The sequence below is a fragment of the Sylvia atricapilla genome, chromosome 20, assembly GCF_009819655.1.
Source record: "Sylvia atricapilla isolate bSylAtr1 chromosome 20, bSylAtr1.pri, whole genome shotgun sequence".
Lineage (NCBI taxonomy): Eukaryota > Metazoa > Chordata > Aves > Passeriformes > Sylviidae > Sylvia > Sylvia atricapilla.
Window position 1 is genome coordinate 6,840,052 of NC_089159.1, and position 14,416 is coordinate 6,854,467.

Genomic DNA, 14,416 nt, shown 5'->3' on the forward strand with positions numbered 1-14,416 from the left:
TGTGCAAGGGATGTGTGTGTGTGTGGCAGCGCACGGGTGTGCAAGGCAGGGCGCGTGCCCTACAGTGCGTGTGTGCAGAGCCGGGTGTGCATCTCTGCACAGCCACACATCCCCTTGCACACTCACTCACTGTCACCCTCCCAGCCCTGCTGCATGTGCAGGGCGTGGTGGGTGTGCAGGGGCCAGGGCCGCTCACTCATCCCCATTCCACACCCACACAAGACCCCCTGGGCTCCCTCTCATCATCACCACCGTCACCTTTATTGTCCTGTGGGAGCAGCAGCGCCCTCCCGACGTCCTTCCCGATGTCCCTCCTGGTGTCCCCCCGCCGTCCCCAGCCCCACCAGGCGCTCGCTGCCCTCCCAGAGTGCCCTCGCCAGGCGGTCATCGCGCCCCGCTGCCCACGGCAGCCGCGGCCCGCAGTCGGTGAAGTAGCGGCCGCTGAGGGGCTCCAGGCCGTCCTGCGTGGCACAGTCCAGCACCACCCGTGCGCCCTCGGAGGCGTCCAGGAACAGCAGCCAGGCCAGCGGCAGCAGCAGCGGCTTCAGCCACAGCGGTGCGTGCCGGAACAGAGAAGTGTTGACGAACCCTGTGGGAGATTGGCACGTGTGCTGTGTCCCCCCATGGAGTGTCCCCCTGTGTGTTCCAGTGGATGGGCAAATTAAGGAGATGGCCAGGGTGGCCTTGGCATGGGCAGCACGGCTGTGATTGTCCCCAGGCATTGCCACGCTTGTCCTGGGTGTGCCCCACGCGAGGACAGGTGCCAAGGGAGATGCCATGCAAAGGGAGATGCCATGCAAAGGGACACGTGAAAAAGGACACACTGTATAAAGACATACCTTGTGCGAAAAGACACTGTAAAAGGAACACAGAGTATCAAGGAACACAGTGCAAGGGGACAGGGTGCAAAGCGACATGCCAAGATGAGGGAGGCACCATGGAAAGAGACTGTGCACAGAGGCACATGCAAAGGGACACACCATATAAAGAGACACATGCGAAGGGCCACACCGTGCGAGGGAAAGATGTTCCCTGTGCAGGAATTCCCCGTGAAAAGGCTGCAAAGCAAGAGACCATTCCCCAGAGATGGACACAAAGGCATGCAGATCGCACACCAAGGGTGAGCTGGGTCCTACCTGGGTGCACGGCGTAGCAGGTGACCTGTGTGCCCTGCTCCCGCGTGGCCAGCTCGCGGGCGTGCAGCACGTTGGCCAGTTTGCTGTCACAGTAGTCCTGGAAGGTGGAGAAGAGCCCCGAGGGCGGCCGGCCCAGGGACTCGGGGCGCAGGCGGCCGGCACAGTGGGCACTGGAGGCCACGATGACCACCCGGCTGGGAGCACAGCTCCGCAGCCGCTCCAGCAGCAGCTGGGTCAGCAGGAAATGGCCCAGGTGGTTCACCTGGAAGGGGAGGCTGAAGCCATCCTCTGTCGTGCCCCCGGCGCTCACCCCTGCGGAATGAGGGGGCAATGGCAGCTTGTGGTGGTGCCCCAGGGTGGCGCCCCAGAGGGGATTTGGGGTCTCGGCACTCACCCGCGTTGTTGATGAGAAGGTGCAGCTGGGGCTCCTGGCGCAGGAAGGTGCTGGCAAAGGCTCTCACTGAGCGCAGGCTGGCCAGGTCCAGATGCATGAACTGCACCTGGTTGTTCCCCGTCTCCTGTGGGCACAGCGGGGACTGGGGCAGGGCCAGGGGGGCGGCCCGGGGGTGTGCCCTGCCCTGGGTGGGGGCTAGAGCCAGCCGGGGGATGTTCTGGGGACTGGATCTGGCCCAAGGGCTACAGTGTGCTGGGATCCCCCCAGCATGGGAGGCTGCAGCCACCCCCGTGGTGCAGTATGCCCCACCTTGGAGTATCTCGGGGTACCTGGGGATGTCCTACGGGGATGTCTGAGGGGTTATTCCTGGTGCCATAGGGTACCTGGATGTACCCATGGGGATATTCTGGGAGTTAATAATGTGATGCTTAGAGATGTCCTGTTGTGTGTCTTGGATCGTGTCCTGGGGGTGCCCAGGGACGTCCCTGGGGGTGTCTTATGGGCTGCTAAGGGTATGCTAAGGCAGCATCCTCAGGGTCCCCATGGAGGTATCTGGGGGTGTTCATGTGATATCCAAGGATGTCCCACAGGGGCACAGTGGAGGAATCCCGGGAGCGTCCTGGAGCAGCCCACTGGGTACCAGAGGTGCCCTGAGGCTGAGTACGGGGATGTCCCTTGGCTGGGAATGCCGGGGGTTCCCCGGGGGTGCCGGTGCCGGCTCTCACCCTGCGGATGCGGCTGGCGGCGGCCTCTCCCCGCCGGGCGCTGCGGGTCGCCAGGATAACGCGGGCCCCGCACCGGGCGAGCTCCAGCGCCGCGGCCGCGCCGATGCCGCTGCTTCCCCCTGCGGAGCGGAGCGCGGGGGTGAGAGAGGCCGAGGGCCGCCCCGGGGCCCGTCCCGGCTCCCTGCCGGTCGCTGCCGGCGCTCACCGGTGACGATGGCGGTGCGGCCGCGCAGGTCGGGGCGGGCGCGGGGCCGCGGGGCGCCGCGCAGCCCGTACCGGAGCAGCGTGTACACCGCCATCAGCAGCCCCACGACCAGCAGCGCCCACCCCATCCCGCCGTCGCCGCCGTTCCGGGCAGCCCCGGCTCGACCCGGGCCCGCCCCGCCCGCGCTGGGGCCGCCCCGCCCCGCTCCCGCCTCCGCGCCGCGGCGGGACGGACCCACGGGGCAAAGTCCGCGCGGCTCCAGGCCATGGCACAGCGGGATTCGTGGCACCGGTGGGAGCAGGGATAGAGAGAGGGTGAGTACGGGCCAGCGCTGCCCCCCGATCAATACCTCGGGAGAGCGGTCCTGCCCCGAGGGGTGGGAGATGACAGAAGCTCGGGATGGTTCCGGTGGGAAGGGACTTTCGGAGGTCATCTAGTCCAGCCCCCCTACTCAAGCAGCGTCCTCTAGAGCATTAAGAACTGGGATAGGCAATCTGCCACTTTTGGGGCCGCCTGTTCCAGTGCATCTTCCTCATGTTCAGGTGTAACTTCCCTTACTCCTGTTTCTGCCCTTGCCTCTTGTTCTATTGCTCAGCACCCCTGAGAAGAGCCCGGCTCCATCCCCTCCACTGATACACATCAAATACATCGATGTATTTGAGAGTAAGATCTCAGTCTGCTCCTCTGCAGGCCAAACAGTGCAGCTCCCTCAGCCTTCCCTCATAATTGAGGTGTGCCAGTCCCCTGATCTTCCAGCACACTTTCAGGTTATGAGCCCAGAAGTGGATGTGCCTCATCCCTGGAAATATCTGAGGTGAGGTTGGGGCACACTGAATTGAAGATGTCCCAGCTCAGTGCAGGGGTTGGACTTGATGACCTTCAAGAGTCTCTCCTACCTCAACCATTTCCATGATTCAATCACCTTCCAGTCCTCACCCTCTTCCCACCAGCATCCTCCCACATCTCAGGTAGGACACCACAGTCCTTCCATCCCACCCCAGCCTTGACTCCCAGCTCAGGCTCCTCTGCAGTCAGACACTCTGGGGAAGCTCCAGGTTGTGGTGACACGAGTGAAGACAGACAATCGAGAAAACAGAATGTGAAGTATTTTTTTTTATATACAGAATACAGGAAAGTTTCTGTAAAGTCTAAAACGTTACAATTACTATGTACAGTGGAACTAGCTGTTCTGCTGCGGGGAGGTGGCAGAGAAACAAAAGAGACAGACAGGTTACGACAAAGGATTTGCTACAATAGACAATTTGAGGAAACGTCATACCACATGTAGCACTGTACACAGCTTTAAAACATTGAAAAATGCCATCACTGATGTATTTACACAGAATCCAACACTTTTCCTTATTTGAAATAAAAAATAGGATGGACACCAGGAAAAGAACTCATTTCTCACTGCCCATAATACACAGTAGCTACTTGTAGTGCAACCATAGCAGGGAGGGATGGGAAAAATAACTGTGGGAAGAAGAGCGCTTCTTTACATTAAATAAAACAATGATATTGTATAGATTTGCTGTATGAAAACTGTATTTCTCTTTTAATATAAAACTATTGTCACTGGCACAAAATAGAACAAGTTTCTGATTATTTTACAACTGCATGGGAACTATCTGTCAGAGAGAGTCCTCGAGTCAGACAGCGGTCACCCCTCGCTCTGACGCGTCCTGCTCTCACTGCAGTTTTCCTTTTAAAATGAAATGTATAGTACAAATATATGTGCAAATGCCCCTAAAACTTGAGCAAAAAAGAAAAATTAAAAAAAGTTAAACGTTCTTCATTTCATGCAAACGGCGTGTGAACAGTCTCTGGGCCGACACAGAAAAAATCCCACCTCGGTTTGTACATTTTTGCATTGTAAAGAGTCTTGAGGGCGTTTTCCTTACTCCAAAAAGCTCTCTTCCTAAAAATTCCTAGGGAACTGAGTTGGACCGCAGCACGGGCACCTGGTGGGGTTTCAGAGAAAGCTTCTCCTCCAAGTCCATATCTTGTACTAAGGCAGTGTCCCCCTTGGGCTGTTTGGTCGCAAATTCGGTGATGCTGAAAACGAACTGCAGGCAGCCCAGCTTGATGTAACTGCCGTGGTGGAGCAGGGCCGTGCCCTCCCAGCCAGCCCCGCTGCCCCCGATCAAACTGGAGCTGCTGGCTTTGCAGTTACAGGGTTTCCGATGCTGCCCTTGTGCCTGTGAATTCATCACAGCAGCTTCTTCATGCGCCTCCTCTTCCTGTTTTCTGCTTTTATGTCGTTCTGGAAAAGAATCAGAAAAAGAAAAGGTAAGGTTTGGGCAGGTCAGCAGCATCTTTGTTTTCATCAACTGGGGTTAGTGCTGAGATTCCTCATCCTCCAGCCATGAGGGATTTCAGTCTGCAGTGAGCAGCTGATCAAAGGGAAATGGGAATCCTCTCACAGCCCTGGAGAGGTTGAGGCATTTACGTATCTATTTTGGCAGCCCAAAAAGAGGAAGCTGATCAGGTGGAGAGCAGGAGTGAGACATGCAGGGACAGAATGCCTGCAGCACAGCCCAGATCTTCTCACAGCCTGGGTAGGGAGGGTATGCATGGGGAAATGCCTCAGGCCTGCTCCAAACTAGCTGCTCATGGTGACCCAGAGCTTGGTAACTCCTGCACTGGAGGCTGGAGTAGGGTTTAGGTCAGAGCACAGAGCTCCCCAGGCTGCAGAGGGTCTTGTGTAACCGCAGCTGAGAGCTGTGGCAAGGCTCCCCTTTTTGCAAGGGGTGCACCAGCCTGTGCAGAACAAGGGGCACCAACAAGGAATTGGTTTCCACCTGCTCCTGGCCCCCTCTCATTGAACTGCCTGTGGTGTGGTACAACACTCACTTATCACACTCTGCACTTTGGCAACAATACTGCTGGGAGGAGTGGGTGTCATCTTCTCCGAGAAGTCACACGAATACAGAACATTGTCCACAGTCGTCCCATGCTCACTGTAGTTCAACAGCTCGTAATGCTTTGTATTCTGAAAAGAAAGGGAACAGGAGGGAATCAAGACATGAAGTCATAGAATGGTTTGGGTTGGAAGGGACCCTAAAGACTATCTTGTTTCAGCCCTGTGCCATAGCAGGGACACCTTCCACTAGACCAGGTTGCTCCAAGCCCTATCCAACCTGGCCTTGAATACTGGTTGGGGCAGCCACAGCTTCACTGTGCAACCAGTGCCAGGGCCTCACCACCCTCACAGGGAAGCATTTCTTTCCAATACTCAATCTAACCCCACCCTCTGGGGTCAGAAATGCTTCTGCCCATACACACCTCTCTGGAGCACTGGAACACAAACCCCTTCTCCTTGTTGCCAGTGGTGGTCAAATAAGAGCTGGTAAATATCCTCCAGCTTCAGAGACCACCAACCTGATCCCCCTGCTGACAGAAGAATGAGCCCTCCAGCAGGAGCTGCTTTCTGGCAGAGAAGGAGGGCCAGAGGGAAGTGAGTTTTATCTACTCCATTTGAACCAACACATCTTTTGCAAACAGGATATTCAAGCTGACACTCACAAAAGTGAGTATTTTACAGGCGCACCTGATACAAACTTGGCCCGAGACCTGTGCCTAGCAGGAAGAGATGAGCTTTAGAAAGCAGGCACAAGATGGCAAGAGGGATGCCACGTGCTGCAGCAGCCTCAGGACAGAGGCAGTCTGGGATTCACAGGCCTTGTGCAGACACTGAAATGCCAGCAGACATTACCCTGACACGCAGCGTTACACAAGCGGCGTCACGCTCAGCTGAGCTTTGTGGAGGATGTTGACAGAGCAGAGAAGATTTCAAGTTAGCTCACAGAAATCATCTGAGAGCTCAAGACCTCATCCCTCAGGGACTACAAGACTTTAATCAAGTTACAAAAACTCCTCATGTGCATGGGAGTAGGTTTTGAAGTAACCTGCTAGACTGCAGAAGGAGAACCTGCAGAGAGAGCTCCAGGAAGGGGAATTCTCCCTCTCCAGAGTGACCACAGCCATAGGAGACCCGCTGGAGAGTCAAAGGTCAGTGCCTGGAGCCTGATTTATGACTGACCACTTTGAGGAGATGCTTCCACACAGATTTATGGTCAGGATCCTGTTACTGAGTGTGTTTGGCAGCTGGCAGGGCACTGGAGGAATGGCTAAAGCTGGCTGTGGGTTAATCCTGGATCCTGCTCCGTAGCTGGTTGACAAATGGTGATATAAAAGACTCGATCTTGCTTCAAAGACTGTTTCCATGCTAAGAGACATCTCCAGCAGTGCTGTTACTGGCAGGCCTGCTGGTCTGTTTACTTCAAGAACAAACTAATCTCTGGGTTGTAGCTAAGTAGAAACTGTAGGTTTCTGTTTATGCTCCAAGCTTAACTGAAGTTTTAGCTAAATAAATAATTTATAGAGAACTGCAGACACTACGAATGCTTTGCTCCCCCATCACACTTGAAGACAAGAGACTCAGAGCAATTCCCTGGTTTGTTCCAGATGAGGTTCCATGTTGCCACATGAAGTTTAGCTTTTATTAACAACACATCCAGATCAAAAAGAATCAGACTGCGTCTATGTCCTTTTTTTTCCCCTAGACACCAGCAGTGACAGTGCTGACTTGTGGCCAGTTCTTGCCCACAGGCAGTCAGAGAGATTGTGCTGGCAGAGCTCTGTGCTTCAGAAAAGGGGTTGACAGAAAATGCTGACACAGTCTCCACTGGAATAAAACCTGGCTCTTACTTTGTAGTCCACAAAAGGAGCATCACAAAGACAACCTGCTGCCTGCATCTCCAGCTCCCACTGCCATGCACACACAAAACAAAAACAAAAACAAAACAAAACAATAATGAAAAAAAAAGTCACTCAGGCACTCACCTCATCATAGAATATGCAGGCATGTTTGCCAGACACATAGTTACAGTGACCATAGCTTGTAAGGCACACATCCATATCAGCTCCTGTCATGGGGGAGGACAAAACAGGCTCAGTTCATATTGGACAAAAACCAAACTGTCAGGCACCAGAGAACAACAGACAGAATTAAACTTCAATTAGCAAAACAACAGGGGAGCAACTGCTTTTGTCCTGCTCCCAGGACTGCATGAATAATGCTTCGATAAGCCACCAACAAAGTTTCAGTGGGGGAAGGGAGCCAGCAGCTCCACAAAGGTTGTAGAGCATTTCACTGCTCCTGGGTCTACCCAGAGCACCAGAAGAATCTAAGCAACAAGAAACAAAACCTGCAAGCAAACCATAACTCTACTCTCCATCAGTCAGGCATTAAAACTGCAAGACAGCTGTTCTAGTTATGACATCAGGTGACAGAGCTGCCACCCACACAGATTCAGGCAGATGGGGGATTTCCATGCTTCTTGGTAGTGCAGAATCCCAGCACAAGTGGCCACAGTGAATCTGTTTCCTTTGACACCCACTTGGCAAACACCTTAGAGAGAGAGGAGTTCAGGAAGAACCACCCTGATTCTGAAGGGTCAGGGCAGGAAAAAGCTACTCACCTGTCCCAATGTAGAGGGTTCGATAGCACATATTGACTGCACCCCCCAAGCCCATCAGAGGATAGAACACCGCCCGGGCTTGCACTTCCTTTCTTTGCGCTGCAAGATTAAAAGAAATTACTTGAACAATGTTATCAGCTGGGAAAGCTGCTTGACCCCAGTGTCCCCAGCTCAGAAAGCACAGACCCTAAAGGAGGATGCAGTCAGCTTTGGCCTAAGCACCCGTTCCCAGCCCTCTAGGAATGTTTGTGCATTAAACCTCTTTTTGCCGGTCAGAAATTTGCTTTCCCATAACCCACACAAGCCATGCAAATGGGGAGCATTAACATGGAGTGTGCACAATGAAGCCACGCTGAGGAACACACAAGCTTTCTACCACTGGCTTCTTTCTTATTCTTTTCTACTCTGGGTAATCAAAGAGCTCAGTCTTTGCTCTCAAAGTGCCGCTTAAAAAGAATTGGTGCTGGTGAATTCACCAGCCAAACAGCCGTGATTTCATTTCTAGTGAAGCTGCAGGAAAAACTCCTGGGTTGAATGGGGCTTGGCAGGAACAAACCCAGCTCCCCAGACAGGATGATTAACTGAGAGGACTCTTTTACCCTCAGGTCAGTGCCCATGGCACACCTGACAATGGACTGAGCCTCCAGAGCAGCTCCAAGCTCAAATCACGCTCACATGCTCATGTTAACTGGACAGAAAATATTCTGAGGAACAGATACTGAACTCCATTGGGCCACACAGGCCTAGTCAGGATTTCAGCACTGTCTTTTAGAGGAAATCCCCTTATATACCCTAGTTTAGGCCTCTCCTGATAGCACATCTGCAGGACAGTGTTACACCAAGAAGGTGAAATGAAGGAAGAGAACATGAGGATTATGAAAGAGTGCAGAGGTACCTACATCAAGAATACTGGCCACACCAAGTGGCATCATAGCTTCCACCTCTGCCTGGCTGCCCTGCATTAATCCTTTCAGCTGCCTGGCTCTGCAGGGCGCACTAAAGGCTTTGGATCTAACACTTCATCAGCAATGCTAAGCAGCCAGTTGGATGCATCACTCCTGCCCAAAAGGGTTAAGACAGCACCAATCTGCCTTGAGAAAGGCAGACTGCTGAAGAATTCCAGACCAGGAAGGCAGCTCATACCACAGCCTGCTGCTGTATCCTGCAGCAGCCATCACAAGAAGACTGACAAAGCATTTAGGGAATGTTGTGATGCTAAAGCAGGCAAGCACAGAGCTTTGGAAAAAGATTACTGACTGACTTCCAAAGATCTTATCTGGGATATTTACCCCCAGGCCTAGTAGAGGGGGAGCAGAGAACTGCTTCCACAGCAAGGCTGTCCAGTTAGTGCTTGAAAGCAGATTAAAATGACTGGCAGCATGCAGAGGAACACGAAGCCAAGTTCACCCTGCAGGTTTAGGTGATACCAGTGGTGATAAACAAAGCCAAACCCGGCAATCTGGAGATTTCCAAGAGACACTCAAGTTGTTATCCATTACTAGCATTAGTCATATGTAGTGATTTCAGCTTGACAGTGACATTCTGAACAGGCAATGACAATGTCACACATATACTGTGCTCCAATTCCTCCTGTTCTTGTGCTTGTATGACAAGCAACTCCTTCAGAGAGAGCAGGAATTCACAGATTTCTCTTGCCCATGTCAAAGGTAAAAGTGCAAAGGAAAGCCACCAAGCACCTGAGATGAACCTTCCCATCTCTTGCTAATTCTAAGATGAATAAAACACAACTTCACTAAACATTTCCAGCAGAAAATCAGAAGGTACTAGAAATATTCACATTGCTCAAATTTGTAAATAATTAAGTAGAGGATCCTGATGGAGTTTCTGGTCAGTGGATATCCAGAGCAGGGGGATGAGAAGAAAGAAAAATGAAAGGCAGCACCAGACACCAGAAGAAGAGGGAAATCTCCTTCAAGGAATAGACAAAGGAGTGGCAAATCTATGGCTCAACATAACCCAGCTATTCTAGGGCTGCTCTTACCTTCAATGTGGTTTCCCACAGGAGATTGCTGATGGGAATTGACACTGCTCGCTAGAGACTGAGCTTTGGGAGGAAAGAGCTGATGTATTCTCTGCAAGGCCAGAAACTTGATCAGCTGCTCATCCAGCATATTTATCTCAATCTCTGTTAATAAACAAAAAGCAATTAGTAAGTTATTCAGGGAAAGAGTGCAATCTACGCTGCAGTGGATTTAACTGTCCCACTTCCAAACCTGCTGTCTGCTTTAACAGCAAAGACTTGACCAATTCTGCAATAACAAGACTCTTACACATAGATGAGCTGTTACTTCACCTCCTGTGAGCAGAGTGTGAAGACAGTGCCAGCCACAGCTGGAGAACTACAACTGAGGCAGCAAGCAGAAGTTTGGGGGAACTAGGGTTGATAAAAGCTGAAAATCTGCTGTTTTGGCTCAGAATCAACAGGTCAGTAGAGATGGCCATTGCACACCTTTGGACAGCATGCTGGGTCATTCCTCTAAACCTCTGCTACCTGGTTAGAAACTCCAGCCCTGCATCACAGAGAACTATAACCCCCTTTGGAGCTGCTGCAGGCTCATGCTTGAGTCACGTGTCCATAGCAGGGCAAATGAAACCAAAGAGGACAATTCAGACAGTATTATTAATGAGCTTTAGAGCAGATCTCCTGATAACCCTGAAGTGTTTATATTTGTAAAGCCTTACAGAGGTCTGCTTTCTTGCAGCAAGGAGGCTGTATAACCTCTTCTTCCAAGAGCTTTCTCCACAAGCACAACAGTTAAAATGGAAAGGAGAGGAGGAAGAGCTGTAAGAGCCTTTCCCAATAGCAGAGAGGGTGGGCTGGGCAGCTGGGGTTCACTGAGGAAAAGAGGGTCACACTGGAAATGCCAGAAGGGCTGTTCTTCAGATTTCAGATGTAGGAGTCTTCTTCTGGCAACAGCCTGGCTGTGCTACTGACGATTGCTGCTCAGCAGTCTCCTCCTAAAGGCACTCTGCTAACATTTGCCATCTTTTGCCAAGTGCAACAAAGGGAAATAAAAACCAGGCCAGTCTAGGAGACTGACAGAAGCAAAATAAATTATAAAATTACAGACCCACTGGAGCATCACTACTCAGGTGACTGCTCTACTACAAGATCTATTGCTGCTGGACTTTACGTCCGCCAGGAGCAGTTCTGGATTGCAGCTTGCACCACAACATGGCAGGGCTGCAAGTTTCTGCATGTGAATTCCACCTGGAAAGCAGCCCAGCTGTGATTCTTCCCCAGAAAAGCTTCAGGCAGAAACACTCCATTGGCCTTGCTGCCTTGGCAACACTAGGAGCAGGGAAGCATGTGACATATTTAAGGTAATGTACACCCAGCCCCTCCCTCACCTGACTACAACCCTTCTTTATCTCTGGAACTTTTCCTCAAGCAGAGATGGAATGCTTTAGGGAAGCAAACACACAGAGCTAGCAGAGACTGATGATGAATTAAATACTCACCCCCGTCCATAAACGCTTTCAGGGAACTGGTGAAGTCCAACATAGCTGCAGAGTTTGAAGTGAGTGATGAGGGTAGAGTTAAAGCGCTTCCTATGGATAAGGTGCTGGGACTGACCTTACCATCTACAGAGAGAGGTGATGGACAGAAGAGATGTCACTGTGACGTTCACCAGACATGCACCCAGCCCTCAGGCTGCCCTTGGCTACCAAGCTGCTCCAAATGACTCATTTTGCTCATAGTCATGCTTTGAAAATGGCCTGAACTAGAGGACAGGAGTTTTCTCCTGCTCACTCAAAGGCTTCTGTGTGCCTCCAACACAGACCAAAACTCTTGTCTCCAGCTGCTGGAGGAATTCTTGACCTATACATTTATCTCCTGCTCCCTGTGGTGACACTGGAAAGATGAGCACCAGCTCCCCAGGAGCTTGAAGAATTTATTAAACCTAAGAGACATTTGCCAAGTAGCTTGTCTAGGTTTTAACATGAATAAAAAGTACAACTGCTCTGGTTTTTATTTCTACACTGTTACAAAGTCTGGAGTGCACATCACTGTCCAGAAGGAATGTGACAGTCATAAGCAGATCTTACTATTTACAAAATAAAATCCTCCTGCTTTGGAAGTGGCCATGCAGCTGAAAGAGGCAGTGGCAAATGCCAGGAAACAGAATCTCTGTAATGTGTTGTTAATGCCAGATCTTCTTGAGCTGGTTTTCTTATAACTACTGAAATTTATGGCAAAACAAGCCACGAGCAATTTGCATTTTTGTACTCGGCAGCAAAATTTGCACACTACAATTTTTGTTATAAATATATATATCCATCGTGTTAGATGGAAAATTTAAATGTTTACACTTTTCCCAGGAGACATTGCAGCAAGTAATGATTTTGTAGAACACAAGCTGTGCACCAGAGGCAATTATTTAACATCTTAAGTAACTGCAAAATTATGTAGGTTTGCAGTGCTCTTCAAACCACAAGCAAGAAGTTTTCTGTAATATGGTCTCATTTCCTCTACCAGAACCTCTTCCAGCCTTGCATTTCTAAGCAGGGCATGGTCAAATCAGCAGCCTCGGAGTAACCAAGTTTATTCAGGAGGAGGCCAAGTGCCCTGAGGACTGCTTCCAAAGGCGAGGCAAAGCTTAGAAGTTACTCATTGAGGAATTTTAAAAAGGATTATAAAAAGATGTTGCTCTCTTGCTTTACAACCACCAGACCTGAGCCACTCGACACCAGCCTGACACTGAGCAGGTTGGAACTGCATGAAAAGTGACACACAGCTCTGCCATGTGCTTTTCAGTGGCTGCTCCCACTCAGCCTGCACAAAGGGTTTGCTGGTTTGAGTCTTGGGCTGGTGTGGGGAGAGGGAAAAGGAAGAGAATGCAATATGTGAAAGTTTATTCTAGCAAAATTTGAGCTGTAGGCAGTTACTCCAATATCTATCAACATCTTTGACTTTATTGTTTCTACAGTAAAAATGGTTATATACACTTTATTATATACCTTGCTATTGTTTAGCAAGTTTTTTGATACAACTCAGGATCCCTGGCACATCCAAGTCTGTAACTACCCTGTGTCAGACCAACAGATCCTAAGCAGACTACAGCTTCCCAAGCCCACATTTCTCCAACATCAAGGCTGTGCTGCTGAAGACTCCAACAAGACCTGCAGTAGGGGACACAACCACTGCCTGAACAGTTACTCTGGATTAGATCCCAGAGAGCTTCTCTTGTGAGAAGGATTGACTACCTTGCAATCCAAATGGCCATTTGAAACAAACCAGTGGTTTTACAGCAGCGCTGGGGTTTTAAAGCAGCAGCTGTTGAAACAGCGAGGCAGCAGCCAAGTGATATAAAACCACTGTTGCTTTCAAGAATTCAACTGACCTACTATCCTGCTTGTGAGGACAGAGTTACCCCCTCAAGTATAGGCAGCCAGCAAAAAATACATCCCATGGCTCCCATAAAGCGACCTAAGATAGAGGAGACCTGAGAAACTTCTGCTGGCTCTCCACAGAAAGCCTGATTCCCAGTCAAACGAGGGCACACTGCTACAGCCTTGAGGTTTTGAATGAGGTTTAGCCTGAGCTTTTCTCAGCCCGGGGGCCAAGGTCAGTGGCTCAGCACGTACCTGAAGGTGGTGCTGGTGAACAGAATCTGTTTGTGGACCCAACAGCTGAGATCCCATCTCCTGCAGCCTGGGGAGGGGTGAGAGCCCGGGTGGCACTGAGCGGGGAGCCCCCGGCCCGCAGCTCTGCCGTCAGCGGCGGCCCGATCTGCGTCTGCACATTCTTCCTTTGCAAAGTGCTGGTGGTCTCCAGGCTGGCACAGGAGCTCGATATGGACGTAGGCAAACTCGTGACCGGTGCAGATCCCCTTTGTGCACAAGAAACAGGTCCTGCTACGGTCTCTGTTTTGACAATGGTTCCAATGGTGTGATTCAGAAGTCCGCAACTCGCCGGGGGCGTGAGGGGCCGAGGCCACGTTTGCCGATGGGACAAAACAGGTATTGTGTTCCCAGAGCCCGCGAGCCTCTGGGAGTCAGTCAACTGTGCTGAGGATTCGGATGAAACGCCATAGAAATGAGGCCCGTTCACTTTAATGTCAGAGGCCGTGGGCCCGTTCGAAGTCCCGCAAGAAGACACCTTCTTGGATTTATCTATACAAGAGCTGCAGTTAACATCTTCCTGTGACAAAGTCTGCTGGGATTGCGAGGAGCTCAAGGAATTCTGGGTGGTAATCCCTGAGGTGCAGGATGACATGGAATAGAGGGAAGGTGTGGGTGCCTTGTCAGCTGCCTGGTAAGGGTTGGCGAGTGAGCCATCTGCCACAATAACAGGCTTAATATCAGCCTTCTCTGTTTGTTCAGAGTCCCAAAGCGAAGTCATCTGCTTAGCAGATAAATGTTTCAATATGCTGCACTGGAGCGCAACAACACTACAGAGCCACTGGAAGGAAGAAAAAAGTGCAAGTTAGCTCTGGAGGCAGCAGTGC

General features: G+C 51.1%; 2 protein-coding genes across 6 annotated transcripts in view; both read right to left on the reverse strand.

The window, feature by feature from the left end:
* Positions 1-127: 127 nt before the first annotated feature.
* On the reverse strand, positions 128-2,902 carry DHRS13 (dehydrogenase/reductase 13). The gene is made up of 5 exons (XM_066333394.1): positions 2,461-2,902; positions 2,256-2,374; positions 1,531-1,654; positions 1,137-1,448; positions 128-589 (listed from the first exon to the last, which is right to left on the reverse strand). The coding sequence occupies exons 1-5, from the start codon at positions 2,891-2,893 to the stop codon at positions 261-263; spliced, it is 1,317 nt and encodes a 438-aa protein (XP_066189491.1). The 5' UTR covers positions 2,894-2,902; the 3' UTR covers positions 128-260.
* A 658-nt stretch (positions 2,903-3,560) lies between these two features.
* PHF12 (PHD finger protein 12) overlaps positions 3,561-14,416 on the reverse strand; it is a 32,297-nt gene continuing 21,441 nt past the window's right edge. For 4 of the 5 annotated variants that reach the window (XM_066333371.1, XM_066333368.1, XM_066333369.1 and 1 more), the window contains 7 exons: positions 13,554-14,370; positions 11,427-11,549; positions 9,946-10,089; positions 7,944-8,042; positions 7,306-7,388; positions 5,314-5,452; positions 3,561-4,723 (listed from right to left, as the gene is read on the reverse strand). In XM_066333371.1, coding sequence (XP_066189468.1) covers positions 4,389-4,723; positions 5,314-5,452; positions 7,306-7,388; positions 7,944-8,042; positions 9,946-10,089; positions 11,427-11,549; positions 13,554-14,370 — 1,740 coding nt within the window. In that variant the 3' untranslated portion in view covers positions 3,561-4,388. The remainder of the gene's footprint in view (positions 4,724-5,313; positions 5,453-7,305; positions 7,389-7,943; positions 8,043-9,945; positions 10,090-11,426; positions 11,550-13,553; positions 14,371-14,416) is intronic. The other variant, XM_066333370.1, reaches the window with a different exon arrangement.